This window comes from Geotrypetes seraphini, chromosome 2, assembly GCF_902459505.1.
Source record: "Geotrypetes seraphini chromosome 2, aGeoSer1.1, whole genome shotgun sequence".
NCBI classification, from domain to species: Eukaryota; Metazoa; Chordata; class Amphibia; order Gymnophiona; family Dermophiidae; genus Geotrypetes; species Geotrypetes seraphini.
Window position 1 is genome coordinate 384,229,360 of NC_047085.1, and position 16,205 is coordinate 384,245,564.

General features: G+C 40.6%; 1 protein-coding gene across 20 annotated transcripts in view; it reads left to right on the forward strand.

The window, feature by feature from the left end:
- TBC1D5 (TBC1 domain family member 5) overlaps nt 1–16,205 on the forward strand; it is a 759,729-nt gene that overhangs the window by 727,201 nt on the left and 16,323 nt on the right. For all 20 annotated transcript variants that reach the window (XM_033930686.1, XM_033930692.1, XM_033930693.1 and 17 more), the window contains 3 exons: nt 806–905; nt 4,639–4,718; nt 10,886–11,065. In XM_033930686.1, the coding sequence (XP_033786577.1) occupies nt 806–905; nt 4,639–4,718; nt 10,886–11,065 (360 nt within the window). The remainder of the gene's footprint in view (nt 1–805; nt 906–4,638; nt 4,719–10,885; nt 11,066–16,205) is intronic.

Consider the following 16,205-nt stretch of genomic DNA (forward strand, 5'->3'; position numbering starts at 1 on the left):
CTGCCTTTCCCACCCCCCATCCGCGTGGCAGAGGATCCGTGGGGGTGTAGGTTATAGTTGGTCTCTAAACAGCTGGCAGTCCAAAGATCTTCATTCGTGTGCATTTGGAGCTATTTCAGAGACAGAAAGTCCTTTTATCTCCGTTCAGCTGCTTTAAAAAATGGCGAAAGACAAAGGCACTACAGAGACTGTGAGTACCTTCATTATTTCCTATGGGAACTTCAGGAGTGGCTTGTGGATCGATTTAAACTTCGATTTTCACAGTTTCTGTGGGTAGGGTTCAGGTCTTCCACCTCCCCAGACCCCAAGCATAGGATAGGCACGTGGGATATCTTAGAAAGAGGAAAAGATAATGGTTACTGCAGATGGGCAGACTGGATGGGCCATTTGGTCTGTATAATAATAATCATAATAGCTTTATTTATATCCTGTCATATCTTTCAGTTTATCTGCCATCATGTTTCTATGATTTTGAAGGGGTTACCCCATTTGAAAACTCTTAGTGCGCTAGCGTTTTTAGCGCATGCAGGATATTACCGCGCGCTACACCGCTCACTACGCAGCTAGAACTAACGCCAGCCAATGCTGCCGTTAGCGTCTAGCGCACATGGCAATGTAGCGTGCTATTCCATGCGTTAATGCCCTAACGCAGCTTTGAAAAAGGAGCCCTTAGTAGTTTTGAAAGATATAGTAAAGTAAAAGCATCTTAACATTATTTCAGAGATGGGTTTAAGAATGTTTGTATGTTGTTTCCATTTTATAAGTTTGTATTTATTTATTTCAATTTCCATTTCAATTTTTTCAGGAAGAGGAACTTGAGGCCCAGATTTCATTTCTACAAGGACAACTGAATGACCTAGAGGCCATGTGCAATTACTGTGCAAAAATGATGAACACGCATCTTGGTAAGCAAATTATTTTTGCCACTTAATAATTTTGCTTGGTAAAAAACTGTTCATATAGCCAGAGGTATTTGTCCATAGTGCTTTATTTTAAACCATGCTCTAACCAGATCTTGTTAGATTTTCTTTGAATTTAGATGTCAGTCCCAAAAATTAAGAGCCAATGTCTGATACCTTTCATCCCATTCCTCAATTGTCTTTGAAGTTAGAGGGGAAGCAAGAGATCCCTTATAAGTTATACTGCTGCTGCTTAGGGCCTGAGATACTAAAGTTGTGCTTAATAAATCAGACCCTTAATGTATCACTGCAGAGCACTGGCAGAAGTACAAAACTCCTTTTAAACTCAGCTACATTACTAGGCTTGATCACATTTTCTGGCAGCAGATTCCACATTTTGTTAAGCATTGACTGACAAACTAGCTAGAATTTGTCTTAACTATGCTTCTTAGCTTTCTGGCCTCTGGTCCTGGAACTGTTGAAAAGAGTATATAATCATTCCTAATCAAAAAAAATATTTTTTTTTAAATTACCTGTCTGAAACTCTTTAAAAAAAAAAAAAAAAGTACAAAACTCCACCTCTACCTACACGCACAGTGTCTTTCTCTCATGATCTCTCTTTCTGCCTCACCCCACTCCTTTGTCACCTAGTCTCTGTCTTATTTGCCCTTCCTATTCTTTCCCTTTTACACCAGTCTCTTCCCCCCCCTCTTAAATTAACTCCAACCTTTCTCCTAAGATCAGCCCTAGGGTATCTGACATCCTAGGCAAATCTTCAGCAATACCCCCCTAACACCACCACCAAAAATGTCTCAAGGCCCTCCCTCATCTCCCTTTCCCTACCCTACTCACCTCTCTAGTCCAGCATCTCCTTTTCCCTTCCCTCCTCAAAGTGTCCAGAATCTCTCTTCACCCCTACCACTTTGAGGTATTCATTATCCTCCAAGCTGTTCATTATCTCTGCCTCCTTACTCATCAACCCCCTCCCTCGAAGATATTCAGCATCTCCCTTCCCCTACTGACCCTGCATGATCCCTATTGGCCTGTGGTATTCCCCAGGGGTGAGCTCTGTCTGCGGTTCTTTTTAACATCTACATATGGCTGTTGAGTAAGGAACTGAAGAAGTTAGGTGTTAAGTTTTCATCTTTACGCTGATGTACCTGTGGTGCCATCTCCAAGTTCTGTAAAGTTATCAGGAAGTTATCTGTGCAGGACTCAGTTTATTATGCTCTAATATTCTCATTTTGACTTTCCTTATAGCTTTTCCAACATATAATAGATTACATGGACATACAATTATATATATAATATATTACCAAGGGTAGAGGCAGTTCCTGCCTGCAGCTGCCAATGAGGAGGTAAATAGCAAGAGATGGACAAGGAAAGAAAGCTAAATTAGATGTGTTACAATTTGAAAAGCGTCAAATAGGATCATTTTCATGGGTGTGTAAAAGTTTGTGTACACAATACATTGGGGCAGACTGCAATTTCCACACATGTAATGTCCTTTAACAAAAAGATGATTGTTATAAGCATTATTGTACTCATACTGTATATAAAATAAATGTATTTATATATTGATTTTATGTAGACCCCCCCCCCCCCCAATACAGGCATTCAGCCAAAACATGGCCATGTCAAGTTCAACCAATAATTTTTGCTTCCTCTGACCTGAGTCTTCATCTCTTTATTCCCATCTGGGCCCACTATACTGCATCTTTGTTGATGATTGTTTTGTGGTACTATTTCCCTCTGGTCTGTATTTCCTGTGATTTGGAGCAAGTCATTTCACCCTCTGTTGCCTTAGAAGCTAATTTTATAACCAGAGTTGTATAGTAACTAAGTAAATGTAACTAATTACTGTACTTAAGTAAAGGTTGTGTCACTTTTACTTGTAAAGAAGTACAGCATAAATTTGTTACTTTTAACTTTACCAAAATACTCGTAGTAATTTCACTAATTTTTACTACTTTCACTCGGTTACTTCTGATGCTTGCAGTAAAAAGTAAAAGCAGAAGCAAGATGTAAATGATAATTCCTCAGTAAACCTGGGTTATACAAAGATGACCACAGAAGATTTAGAAGTGAGTAGTTTTTCGAGCTTTGCGATTATATAAGAATCAGCTGCCAGATGTAGTCTCCCATCAAGTTCTCATTATATTGTCCTTGGTAGTGGCATTCGAAGTCCTGTATATCCTGGTGGAAGTGCTCACCTTGCTCCTCTGAGTATGCTTCCATGTTCTCCTTGAATGTCTCAAGATGAGCATCAAACGTAGGGACTTTGAGAGGCATCCTACTGCCCAGTTTATTGTAATTCTTCACCAGGTTCTCAACAAACACCACATTTTCAGCCTTGTGATTGTCCAGGAAGCCCTGAACCACTGCGACAAAGCTGTTCCAAGCCACTTTCTTCATCCTAGTTTGCTTCTTGGGAAATTCCTTGCACTCCAGGATCTTCTTTATCTGTGGTCCAATAAAGACAGCAGCTTTGACCTTTGCTTCAGACAGATTAGGGAAGATGTTTTGAAGGCACGTAAAGGCTGCCCACTCCTTTTCTAGAACTCTAACAAATTGTTTCATTAGGCCCAATTTGATGTGCAGTGGTGGCATCAGCATCTTCCAGGGGTCCATCAGTGGTTCCCATTTGACATTGTTTCTCCTCACAGAGAACTTGGTCCGTTCTGGCCAGTCCCACCTTGATAGTGCGCATTTGTGTCCCTGCTGTCCCAAAGACAGAGATAGCAGGGAAGCAAGGTAAAAACCACATAGGAGATCCATTAGGAATGCCACCATTTTGAAGGTTGCTCTCTCTCTAGTGGAATGGGTATGGGGAGCTCATGGCAAAGTGGCACCTGGGTGATGGATGAAAGATTGTTCAGATATGCAATTGCAGATGCATGCTTGCCAGTTCAACATTTGGAAGGGTCCACCATGCAGAAGAAGCAGTTGCTTGAGTGGTCAGTGGGTTCCTGCTAAATTCTTGGAATAGCAAACTTCATGATTCTCTTTTCTCTCCTGTACCATCCTGTAGAGCAGGGGCATCCAACCTCAGTCCTCGCCAGGTCAGGTTTTCAGGATTTCCCAAATGAATATGCATGAGATCTATTTGCATACAATGGAAGCAGCGCATGCAAATAGATCTCATGGAAATCCTAAAAACCCAACTGGATTGTGGCCCTCGAGGACCGACATTGGACAACCCTGCTGTGGAATAACAAAATGAAATTGTAATGAAAACAATACATTTATTTCACCTATGACTAATGTGTATGAGATTCTCACAACATATTTCATATATGATATATTTTAAAACAACATTGAAAATTATAAAATTTAAATATTTTCAAAAATTAAACATTGTGAAGTGCCCAAGATTTGTCTTTATCCCCAACAGACATGCAAAAATATGCCTTGTAGGCATCGCGCATCTTAGCAGATGCTTCTGTGGAGTACTTTTTCCCTCTTGTCTTGGCTGCATACATAGCAAAATGCATCTGCTGGATGTTTGTTTCTTAGTAAACTTACTCAGCTTGGAATCAATCTAGACTGTTCTGCAAAAAAAGCTAAATTTCAAAAATATCAATCTCCTGGTCACAAAAGCAAAGTTTTAAGGGGTATGATTGCCATTATCTATACTTTTGTGGCATAGGCAATTAAGAAAAAACATTTATTACCCAGGAACAAAAAATAAATGAAATTTTTTTACATACGGCCTCAAGTTTGGTTTTCAATGTTGCAGGAAACATTCAAGATGTCATATTACAAGAAAAGTTGGAGAAAGAAGATGAAATTCTGGTATCTTTGGCTGGATTAAAACAGGTAAGTAGTTTTCATATGTTTAAAACAATTTTCTAGGGAAGTAGGGAGGTTCTGAAATATATACTTTTGTGTGCAGATGGGTATTATTATAAAGCATTTTGAGATAATTCTATAAAGTGAGCACCGACATTTATGCACCAGTTCATGGTATATGTGACACACAGGTACAGTGGTGTAGTAAGGGGAGCTGGGGGGGGGTGGACCACTCCTACCGCCATCTTGGTGGGGGCATCGGCACCTCTCCACCCCCATGCCATGCTTGCACCCTCCCTTCCCCCCTCACCTCTTTAAATCTTCACCAGCATGAGCAAATTCTCCAGCCTGCCGCTCATGCCGACCTGGCTCCCCTCTATAATCACTTCCTGCTCGCTGGGTCAGGAAGTGACATCAGAGGGAAAGCCATCATCAGTGCAAGTAGCAGGCCAGAGAAGCTGCTCACACTGGTGAAGTTTTAAAGAGGTAACTGGTCTTTCATGCTTTCGAGCTTGGGGAGAGAGTGCTTTGGCCTCTCACTCAAGTTATGCCCTCCAATGTGTCTACCATTCCCATCCTGGAATCTTAATACCATTTTGCAAGGTCTCAGTAGGGCTCCATATGAGCCCTCACAGGAGGCTTCCCTTTTAGATCTGATAGTCAAGATGGTGTTCTTAGTGGCGATTACATCAGAGAGACTAATCTCTGAGTTACAAGCTGTCTCTCTTGCAGATAGCTGTTTCTTAAGATTATGGAAACAGGGCTTTCCTTGCTCACGGTTCCATCCTTTCTACCAAAAGTAGTCTCTGCCTTACATGTCAATCGGGAAGTCCATTTGTCCACCTTTTGGCCTACAGGGTCAAAGGAAAAGGACAAAATAATGCATTTGCTAGATGTCAAGAGAGTGCTTCTTCGTTACCTCAGAGTTACCAATGAGTTTCGAGTTTCTGATCATCGTTCTCACCAGTCATGCTAAGAAAGGCAGGTCTGCTTCCGAAGCCTCGATCTCCAGATGGATTAAAATGGCAATTTCCTCCATGTATGTGGGCTGTGGGTAAGCAGCCACCAATTGCATTGAAGGCACACTCCACCAGAGTGGTGGCTACCTCATGGACAGAGTCTTGGGCGGTCTTCCCCATGGAGATTTATAGAGCAGTAACATGGTCTACTCTTCATACCTATACAGTAGACATGACAGCCAGGGAGAATACTGCTTTTAGGTTCTAAGTATTAAAGGCAGTCTCATTAATCCCACCCTAGACTCAGGGTCTGCTTTGGCACATCCCTAGCATTCAGGACTACTAGATACATTGCACTACAAAGAGAGATTAGGTTCTTTCTAGTAGATGTGTCTAGTAGTTCTGAAGCCCTGCCTTGTGAGGAGGCTTCGCCTGCCTTTGGTCTCAATTTAAGTCTGTGTCTGATTGTGAAGAATTTATCTTTCTCTCAGCTAAGTTGAAAGAAAAGGGATATCAAGTCTGAGTTTAAGCTTCTTAGCAGGACATGTGAATAGCTGTGAGCTCCATAAATGTTTATGCCAGTTGCATGCAGTTTTGTATAATTTTGATAATGTTAGCTATTAGCTACTACTATTAGCTGACAGAATATATTAGATTAGAAATTCAATGTATTAGATTACAATTTCAAACCCATACGGAATTACATAAGCATCAACATCTTAGCCGATATGACAGCATAAACTGTCCCAACATAAAATTTCCGACTAATATTGGGCGACATAAACATACATCTAGAAACAAGTGGGAAAATCGGAAGTGATTGAAATTGACATGTTTCTAACTACCCTCAGTTTTACAATACCAGATACGGAGGAAACACATGAAAAGGGACACCAATTAGATATAGTCATTTTTTCTCACAAAGACATCCCAGAACCGAAAATACAATATTGTATAGGAGCATGGGAGAAATGCATATGGTCAGATCATTATATTTGCAATTTTGATTTACGCTGGCAAAAGAAACAATCATTTGCAAAACACATAAGCAAAAACATAAAGAAAATAACAGTCACCAGCAGAGGCATCATAAATCCAACTGAATTCTGGGCACATTACAAATTATATCCCAAAATTGAGGAAGAACAGGACTTCCCTACTAAATGGGGAGAGTTCTTCAAAGAAGTGTTAAACCAAATAGCACCAATTCAAACATACGTAAAGAAAGAGAGGGTATCAAAAGAGTGGTTCGATGCTGAACTACTAGTTCTTAAACAGAAACTCAGAAAACTCAAAATAATATGGCTCAAAACAGATGAAGAGGAAGATAAAAGAAACTGGAAACAAAAAATGAAAAAATACAAAATTCTGATAAAAGAAAAATGTTCTAAACACTACGCACAAAAAATAGGAACATCTAAAATAAATAGCAGAGAACTGTTCAAACTGGTGAATAGGCTAACAGATACAACACAGGTTCTGAAAAAGAATAATGAACGCATACCGTCGGTCGACACCCTTGCCAGCTACTTCAACAAAAAAATTTTAGACTTAAGAGCAACAATACCTACACCCACACCTTATTTCGAATTCCAATTCAGACCGCAGGAAAGGGTGCCCAGAGTGGACATGCTCTGGGATCATTTTGATCTCCCTAATTGGCATCAATTCCTCACTTTGTTTAACAAATATTCCAAATCAAACTGCTTGCTAGACGAATGCCCATCTAAGATCATGAAAGTTGCAGTACCTGAATTTAAAAGGGATTTATTTAACTGGATAACAACCACTCATCAGTGGGACATACCATGAGGAAATGGGACACATTCTGATCACACTCGTCCCTAAAGACCAAAAGAACTCAATCGCACTGAAGTCCAATTACAGACCCATAGCGAGTATCTCCTTATTCACCAAACTACTGGAAGGATTGGTCAACCTGGAACTAGTGAATCACCTAGACAAATTTAACCTCCTTAGCGAACACCAATCAGGTTTCAGAAAAGGATTCAGCACAGAGACAGTCTTAGCTTCATTCCTCAACCACCTATACAGTCTCTTTAGTAGAGGTACCAGTGCTCTGATCTTACAACTAGATTGACCTAGTGAATCATGAAATAATACTACATTGCCTAGATGCAATGGGGCTCTCAGGAAGAGTTTGGAACTGGTTTCAGGGTTTTTTAACCAAAAGATCATATCAAGTGGTCTGCGATGAGAAATACTCCAATTCTTGGAAAAACCCTTCGGGAGTACCACATGGTTCCCCACTATCACCCACCTTATTTAATATCTACATTTCATCTTTAGGACACCTATTACAAAAGCTAAATCTAAAATACTATATATACGCTGATGATATCTCTGTTTTAATTCCTCTGAATAACGTGACCAACGAAACGTTAAAACACATTTCCCATATCATGACTGAAATTGAACAATGGACTATCAATTTTAAATTGAAATTAAACACAGAAAAGACAAAAATTTTCTTGACAAGCCCAAAGGACAAAATCACTATAACATCAATACACCTAAACGATCACGATCACCCAATATCAAAAACTATAAAAATATTAGGAGTCACTTTAGACACCCACTTGACCATGATCGAACACACGAACTTGGTGGCAAAAAAGTGCTTCTTTGCACTGGAAATTAAAAACCATCAAAAAATATTTCGACCCTCTATCTTTCAGACTACTGGTACAGTCATTGATTCTATCCACTCTAGACTACTGCAACATCATTTACGTGGGTATACCTAAAAAAAACTGTGAGAAAATTAAGAATAGTGCAAAACACAGCCGTCCTCTTAATATTCGGACTAAAGAAAAGCGAACACATTAGTCCCTACTACAAACTGCTACACTGGTTGCCAACGGAGGCACGAATAATATTCAAATTCTCTTGCTTTTGCTTTAAACTGGTGTGGGGAATGACCCCTACCTATCTCTTACCACATTTCGAGCTACACATCCCCACGAGGACAACCAGAAATCGCAATCTTTTTGCCTATCCAAAGATCACTGATTGCAAATACAGGTCCTTTCTGGACAGAACCTTTAAGTTTCAAGCTAGCAAACAGCAGACCTGGCTAGGCAATAATATCAACAGAGCCGGGTCGAACTATGGCACATTTCGGAAAGAAATTAAAACAGCTCTGTTCGATAGATTTATCTCCTAATCAGATACCCCTTTTAAAATTATTAACAACATGTTGATATTGTGTATTCTCACTAATTGTATTCTGTTTCCACTGACTGTTTAATGACATCTTCGCCATTTGTATTCTGGAATTCGCTGGTTGTCCAGCCCTCTTCACTATAAACCGCCTAGAAGTCGCAAGATTGTGGCACCGGCACCAACGCACAGGACATGCCGGTGCTAGTGCCCGAAGATCTACCGTCTTCTTTTTGCTGGGCCTTGAGCATCTGCGTATGCTCAAGGTCTTCGAGTTCTCGCTCTCTCCAATATAAATACACACACACACACAATGTCTGACAATTAAGTTTGCAAACTCATCCTAGAAAAAGTGCTATATACCTCGTTGCTGAATATCACTACAGTCACCTTCTAAGTATTCCCCTTGTGAAGCTATATTTCAACGCCAGCACCTAGTCCACCCTTCAAAGCAATTTTGGAACTCTTTTTCTGGAATGCCTATCAGAGCTGTCATCATATTACCCTTGATGTCCTGAATATCATCAAAATGTCTTCCTTTCAATATTTCCTTTATCTTTGGGTTAATAAAAATGTCATTGGTGGCCAGATCAGGTGAGTAGGGAGGGTGTTCTAATACAGTTATTTGTTTTCTGGCTAAAAACTTCCTCACAGACAATGCTGGTGCATTGTCATGATGCAAGAGCCATGATTTGTTGGCAAAATGTTCAGGTTGTTTTCATCTATCTTTTTCACGCAGCCTTTTTGGCACTTCCAAATAGTAAACTTAGTTAACTGTTTGTCCAGTTGGTACAAATTCATAATGAACAGTCCCTGTGATATTAAAAAAGGTTAGCAACATCGTTTTGACTCTAGATTTGGACTGGCGGAACTTTTTTGGTTGTGGAGAATTGGCTGACTTCCATTGTGCACTTTGAAGCTTTGTTTCAAATCACCAGTGATAACACGGCCCAAAACATTGTCTTGCCTCTCCAAAAGGTCTTGGCAAACTTCAACTCTCCTTTGCTTTTGTTAATTGGTGAGCTCCTACAGGACCAGTTTTGCGCACACCTTTCTCTTGCCACTTTTTCAGTTAAGATTTTCCTGTTTCTCTATCGATGTTTATTTGGTCTGCTATGTTTCTCATTGTCAGCCGATGATTTGGATGCACAATTTGATAAATTTTTGCAATGTTTTCGTCAGTTCTGCTCGTTACTGGCCGCCCTGACCTTTTTTCATCAGTAATGCTTTCTCTTCCCTCAGAAAAACATACCAGTAATCCATTTGTATACTGCCATTTTCTTCATGGCATTATCCCCATAAATTTGGACTAACATGTCCCTGATTTCACTTCCACTCTTATCATTTAACATGACATTTAATGTTTGTTCATTTCTCTAATTCAAGCTCCGACATTCTCGCAACAGCACAGAAAAACACGCAAAAACAATAATGAATGCCATTCAGCATGATACTGCCACACATTGACATGAACGCAGCTGTGAGACTCTGATATACCAAGGTTGTGAAACCTTACCATATTGTTTGTACAGTGCTGCCAACATAAGCGCATGGAGGCAAGTTTGCAAACTTAATTGTCTGACCTCATGTGTGTGTGTATATATATATATATATATATATATGTTGAAATGTATTTTTATCATTCTGTATGTCTCAATTCGGCTTTCCCTAACAAGAGTTATCCTGGTATTAGCATAAGAGTACTTGTTGCACAGGGTAGTCCAAGACTGACAGTAATTTCATGAGTAAATGTTGAACTAATCCAATTAATTTAAATCATATTTATGGTGCTCCCTCCATTTTAGATCATTTAAATCTGAAATTTCTTAGATGGAAGTGGTTCAACCTTTTTGTAAGTCACTTTCTTCTATATTATAATTGTGTTCTTTTGTTTAAATTATTACTAACCAATTTCAAAAGACAGTTTCTCCTTCATTTTCTACATTGTACAATGGTATAGTGAAGGCAACAATACTAGTCACAGATGAAGCAATGTCTGAATGGTTCGTCTTTTGGTATTTCACAATAATTTACATCATTATGTTAAAACAGATCAAGGATATTCTGAAAGGATCCTTGCGTTTCAACCAGAGCCAGCTGGAGGCTGAAGAAAATGAAGAGTTAACAATTGCAGATGATCATTATTGTTCCAGCATTCGTACCCTAAGATTAAAGAATGAACAGGAAGAGGTTCTTACAGAGATGCAGATACCATCAATCAGAACAAAACAGGTGGAGTACATCAAGTAAACAAAGCTAGTTACAAAATTGTGTGATATTCTGGAGAGTCTCAGATACTGTCATGAATATAAGATTTTTCTTTTAACATGCTTCACAAACTAGGATGACTGGGAGGATTGTCCATTAGCATTTATTACATTTTGTTAACCACCTTTATGAATAGGTTCACTCAGAGCAGAATAGCTGGACCTAATTCACATTGTTTTAATAGTATAACAAAAATAAAATGATCAAATTTAAGCATAAGATATAATCAATGAGATAAACTTGGAGGTAGGCAAATTAAATCCTTGTAATAGCAATGATCTGATACAGTGTCATAAATGCACATATTAAAACAGGAATAGTAAAACATTCATATAATAAAAATACAAGAATTCAAATGATACTTCGTAATAGGTAGTATAATAGTACACAGATATGATATGATATGATATGATAACAGCCAAATACAAATGAAACACCTTAATGGGAATTTTGAAATAACATAGATACTATGCTCACAGTGTCAGTACAACGCATTGAAACATCTTAATAGGAAGCAGAGGGGACAAGTGCAGTTAAGAGATCTATATATAGACAAGAATGGGTAGGACCAAGGCACTGAGATATAAAAAGTGGGTTGAGAGATAGAAAGAAAGTTAAATGAACAATTGAATAAAACATGTGAAACTGGTCTTAGGTACAGCAAGCTAGTCCAGAAGCAGAGTAAGTGAATAGTCAGTTGCCACAGGCATTAAAGGCTTGAGAAAAGTACCAGGCTTCCCTAAGTAGTAGTAGTCTTGAATTAGGTATGTCCCTCTAGGAATGAGTTCCAATGTATGGGGAGCTACTCCTAGAAGAGGAGGCAGGTGCAGGGCCAGCTCAGAAGGTAATAGTGCACTGGTTTATCACGTTTAATTCACACAAGGTTAGCCCAAGGATATTTCACAGTTAATACCCTTGATTGGGTTTATACTTGTGACAGCTGGTGCTTCAGGGATGATTCCGCTGTGTGACTGAGGGCTTTCCTTTATCACAATCATTTTCTTTATCACACTTCGTGGTACAGTGTTGTTTGGGATGTCTCTTCTCCTCACCCTTTCTATTTTGGGGGCAGGGGAGATTGTTTATGGAGAGACATTTATCTCCATTGAACTTATTGGGGTGTCTTGCTTTCTCTATTGACTCTTTGAGTCTTCTTGGCCACAAGCAGTCTTCTTTCTCCAGGACGTTTGTGTTCCCAAATCTAATTGTATGGCCAGTTTCCCGCCAAAATTCAAATTCATGACCAACAGACTTTCCTGCCTCGACCACCTCAAACCCCAGCCAATCAGGTTAGAGAACCCACTATATATAAAGACAAATTGCAGACCTCGCAGCATACCCTGAAGAAAGCCACAGCATGATGGCTGAAACATTGGTTCTACCTACCCAGACATGGCGAGACCCAGACAATTAGAAACATAGAAGATGACGGCAGAAAAGGGCCACAGCCCATCAAGTCTGCCCACTCCAACAACCCTACCCCCTTGAATTTACCCCCCTAGAGATCCCACATGTGTATTCCATTTCCTTTTAAAATCCGGCACGCTGCTGGCCTGAATCACCTGAAGTGGAAGTTCATTCCAATGATCGACCACCCTTTCGGTGAAGAAGAACTTCCTGGTGTCGCCATGAAATTTCCCACCCCTGATTTTCAGCGGATGTCCTCTTGTGGCCGAGGGACCTTTAAAAAAGAAGATATCATCCTCCACCTCAATACAGCCGGTGATATATTTAAATGTCTCTATCATGTCTCCTCTCTCTCTACATTCTTCGAGTGAATATAGCTGCAATTTATTCAGCTTTTCTTCATACGGGAGGTCTTTGAGTCCCGAGACCATCCTGGTGGCCATTCTTTGAACCGACTCAACTCTCAGCACATCTTTTTGATAATGTGGCCTCCAGAATTGTACACAATATTCCAGATGAGGCCTCACCATGGATCTGTACAACGGCATTATAACTTCGGGCTTCCGGCTGATAAAGCTTCTTCGGATACAACCCATCATTTGTCTTGCCTTTGATGAAGCCTTCTCCACTTGATTGGCAGTCTTCATGTCTTCGCTAATGATCACCCCCAAATCACGTTCCGCCTTGGTCCTAACTAAGGTTTCACTATTTAGTGTGTAAGTTTTGCATGGATTCCTGCTGCCGAGGTGCATGACCTTACATTTTCTAGCATTGAAGTTTAGCTGCCAAGTCGAGGACCAGTGTTCCAATAGAATTAGGTCCTGCGTCATACTGTCTGGTAAAGTGTTCTCACTTACTATGTTGCATAGTTTGGCGTCATCGGCAAATAATGTGATTTTACCCTGAAGCCCCTGAGTCAGATCTCCCACAAATATGTTGAAGAGGATCGGGCCCAAGACCGAGCCCTGAGGCACTCCACTGATCACCTCTGACGTTTTTGAAGGGGCACCATTCACCACCACTCTCTGAAGTCTACCGTTTAGCCAATCACCGACCCATGTAGTTAATGTCTCTCCCAGTCCCATTGATTTCATCTTGTTCAATAGTCTGCGATGTGGAACGCTATCAAAAGCTTTACTAAAGTCCAAGTAAACGACGTCTAGGGACTCACCCACATCCAGTTTCCTTGTTATCCAGTCAAAGAAACTAATTAGATTGGATTGGCAGGACCTGCCCTTGGTAAATCCATGTTGGTGGGGATCCCGTAGATTCTTCTCGTCCAGGATCGTATCTAATTTATGCTTAATTAGTGTTTCCATGAGTTTACTCACTATGGATGTGAGACTCACCGGTCTGTAATTCTCATCCTCTGTCCTGCAGCCCTTTTTGTGGAGTGGGATTACATTGGCTGTTTTCCAGTCCAAGGGGACTCTTCCCGCCTTCAAGGAAAGATTGAAGAGCACAGACAATGGCTCCGCCAGGACATCACACAGCTCTCTAAGCACCCTGGGGTGTAGATTGTCCGGTCCCATGGCTTTGTTCACTTTGAGTCTTGATAGTTCGCAGTAGACGCTGCTGGGTGTAAACTCGAAATTCCAGAATGGGTCATCTGAGCTATGCCTTGCTTGCAACTGTGGACCGGACCCTGGCACCTCGCAGGTAAAGACTGAGCAGAAGTATTCGTTTAGTAGTTCGGCTTTATCGGAATCTGATTCTACATAAGTCCCGTCTGCTTTCCTAAGGCGTGCTATCCCATTTGTGTTTCTTTTCCTATCACTAATGTACCTGAAGAAGGTTTTATCCCCTTTCTTAATGTCCTTTGCTAGATTCTCTTCTATTCGAAGCTTGGCCTCTCTGACTGCCGTTTTGACAGCTTTGGACTTGGCCAGATAGTCTTCTTTTACTGCTCCTCTTCCTGAGTGTTTGTAGGAAACAAATGCTTTTTACTTTTTCTTAACGAGGTCCGAGATTTCTGTAGTGAACCACTGGGGTCTGTTATTCCTCCATCGTTTGCTTGTTGTTTTTATATAGTGATTTATTGCTTCATGTAGGGTAGATTTCAGGTTTGCCCATATAGCCTCTACATTATTGGTTTCGACATGGTCTTGCAGTACCCGATGGACGAAGTCTCCCATGCGTTTGAAGTCAGTGCCCCGAAAATTGAGGACCTTTGTTGTCGTGGTCGATCTGGAGAAACCCTTCCGAAGGTTGAACCAAACCATGTTATGGTCGCTGGAGGCCAGCGTATCACCTACCGAAACATCCGATACGCTGTCTCCGTTGGTGAGTACCAGGTCTAGTAACGCCTGGTCCCTAGTGGGCTCCAATACCAATTGTTTGAGCCGTGCACCCTTTATGGAGGTTAACAACCTTCTGCTGCCGCTAGTTTGTGCGGTAAGTGCATTCCAATCTGCATCAGGCATATTAAAATCCCCTAACAGTACTGTGTCCCCGCACAAGGTGATGTTTTCAATGTCTTCGATTAATTCCATATCCTTGTCTACCTGTTGTCTTGGAGGTCTGTAAATCACACCAAGATACAGGCATTTTTCGTTTCCTCTAGCCAGGTTCACCCAGAGGGATTCCCCGGTATAATTGACATCTGTGATTATGGTAGTTTTGATGTTTTGATTGCAACAATTATGACACCAGCTCTGGAAGCCTAAGATAATAAATAGATATATGTTTTCATGATATTGAATTTCTTGGTGAAATTTGTTTGCTGTTTTTTCATTTGTTAAAATTCCTTCATTCTCTTTCCTTTTGCTTCTGTTATTGAGAGAAACACATACCCCCTCTTTTACTAAGGTGTGCTGCGCGATTTAACACACGCTAAATGCTAACACGCCCATAGACTTATAATGGGCGCGTTGGCGTTTAGCGTGCCCATATATTTAGCACATGCTAAAATGCGTAGCGCACCTTAGTAAAAAGAGCCTATAAAGGTTTATAAGAGAGGTGTTTAGACTAGGATGTTCTCTTTTACACTTATTTACTGCAAATGTCTGTCTATTTTGTCAGTTAATGTAAATAGATTTATGAGTGTTTGTACATATCTTGCCCTGGGCAGTTTTGTAAGTGCAGGTAAAATATTAAAATAAATGAAATAGAGAAAAGAACTATCAGTATAAGAGACAAAATGTTGGGAAGAAATGCAAACTATAAAAGAAACTTTGGAGAAGATGCTAGAAGACCAATAAAAGAGAGTGGAAAAGACTGAGACCACCCCAATTAGAAAAATATATTGTCACTAGTCTTATAGCCCGTTACATTAACGGGTGCTAGAATATATATGTGTGTGTGTCTTTATTTCTTTCTCTCTCTCTCTCTCTCTCTCTCTTTAGCCACTTTCTGTATTTCTGTCTTTCTTTCTTTCTGTCTTTCTTTTTCCTTGGCTATCCGCCACCACCCCTTGCCTGCTCCCCCCGTCCATTCTCCCTTCCTTTTACCTCCCCTGTGTCCAGCACCACCCGTTCACTGCTCCCCTTATCCAGCAGCAGCCTTTCTCCTTTGTTTTACCTCCCCCTTGTCCATCATCACCTCTTTCCTGCTCCCCCTGTCCAGCGATAGGCCTCCCTTCCTTTTTCTTCCCCCCTGTCCATCAGCACCTCTTCCCCTGTCCATCAACACCTCTTTTCTGCTCCCCCTGTCCAGCAGTAGACCTCCGTTCCTTTTTCTGTCTATATTTTTTTTTTCA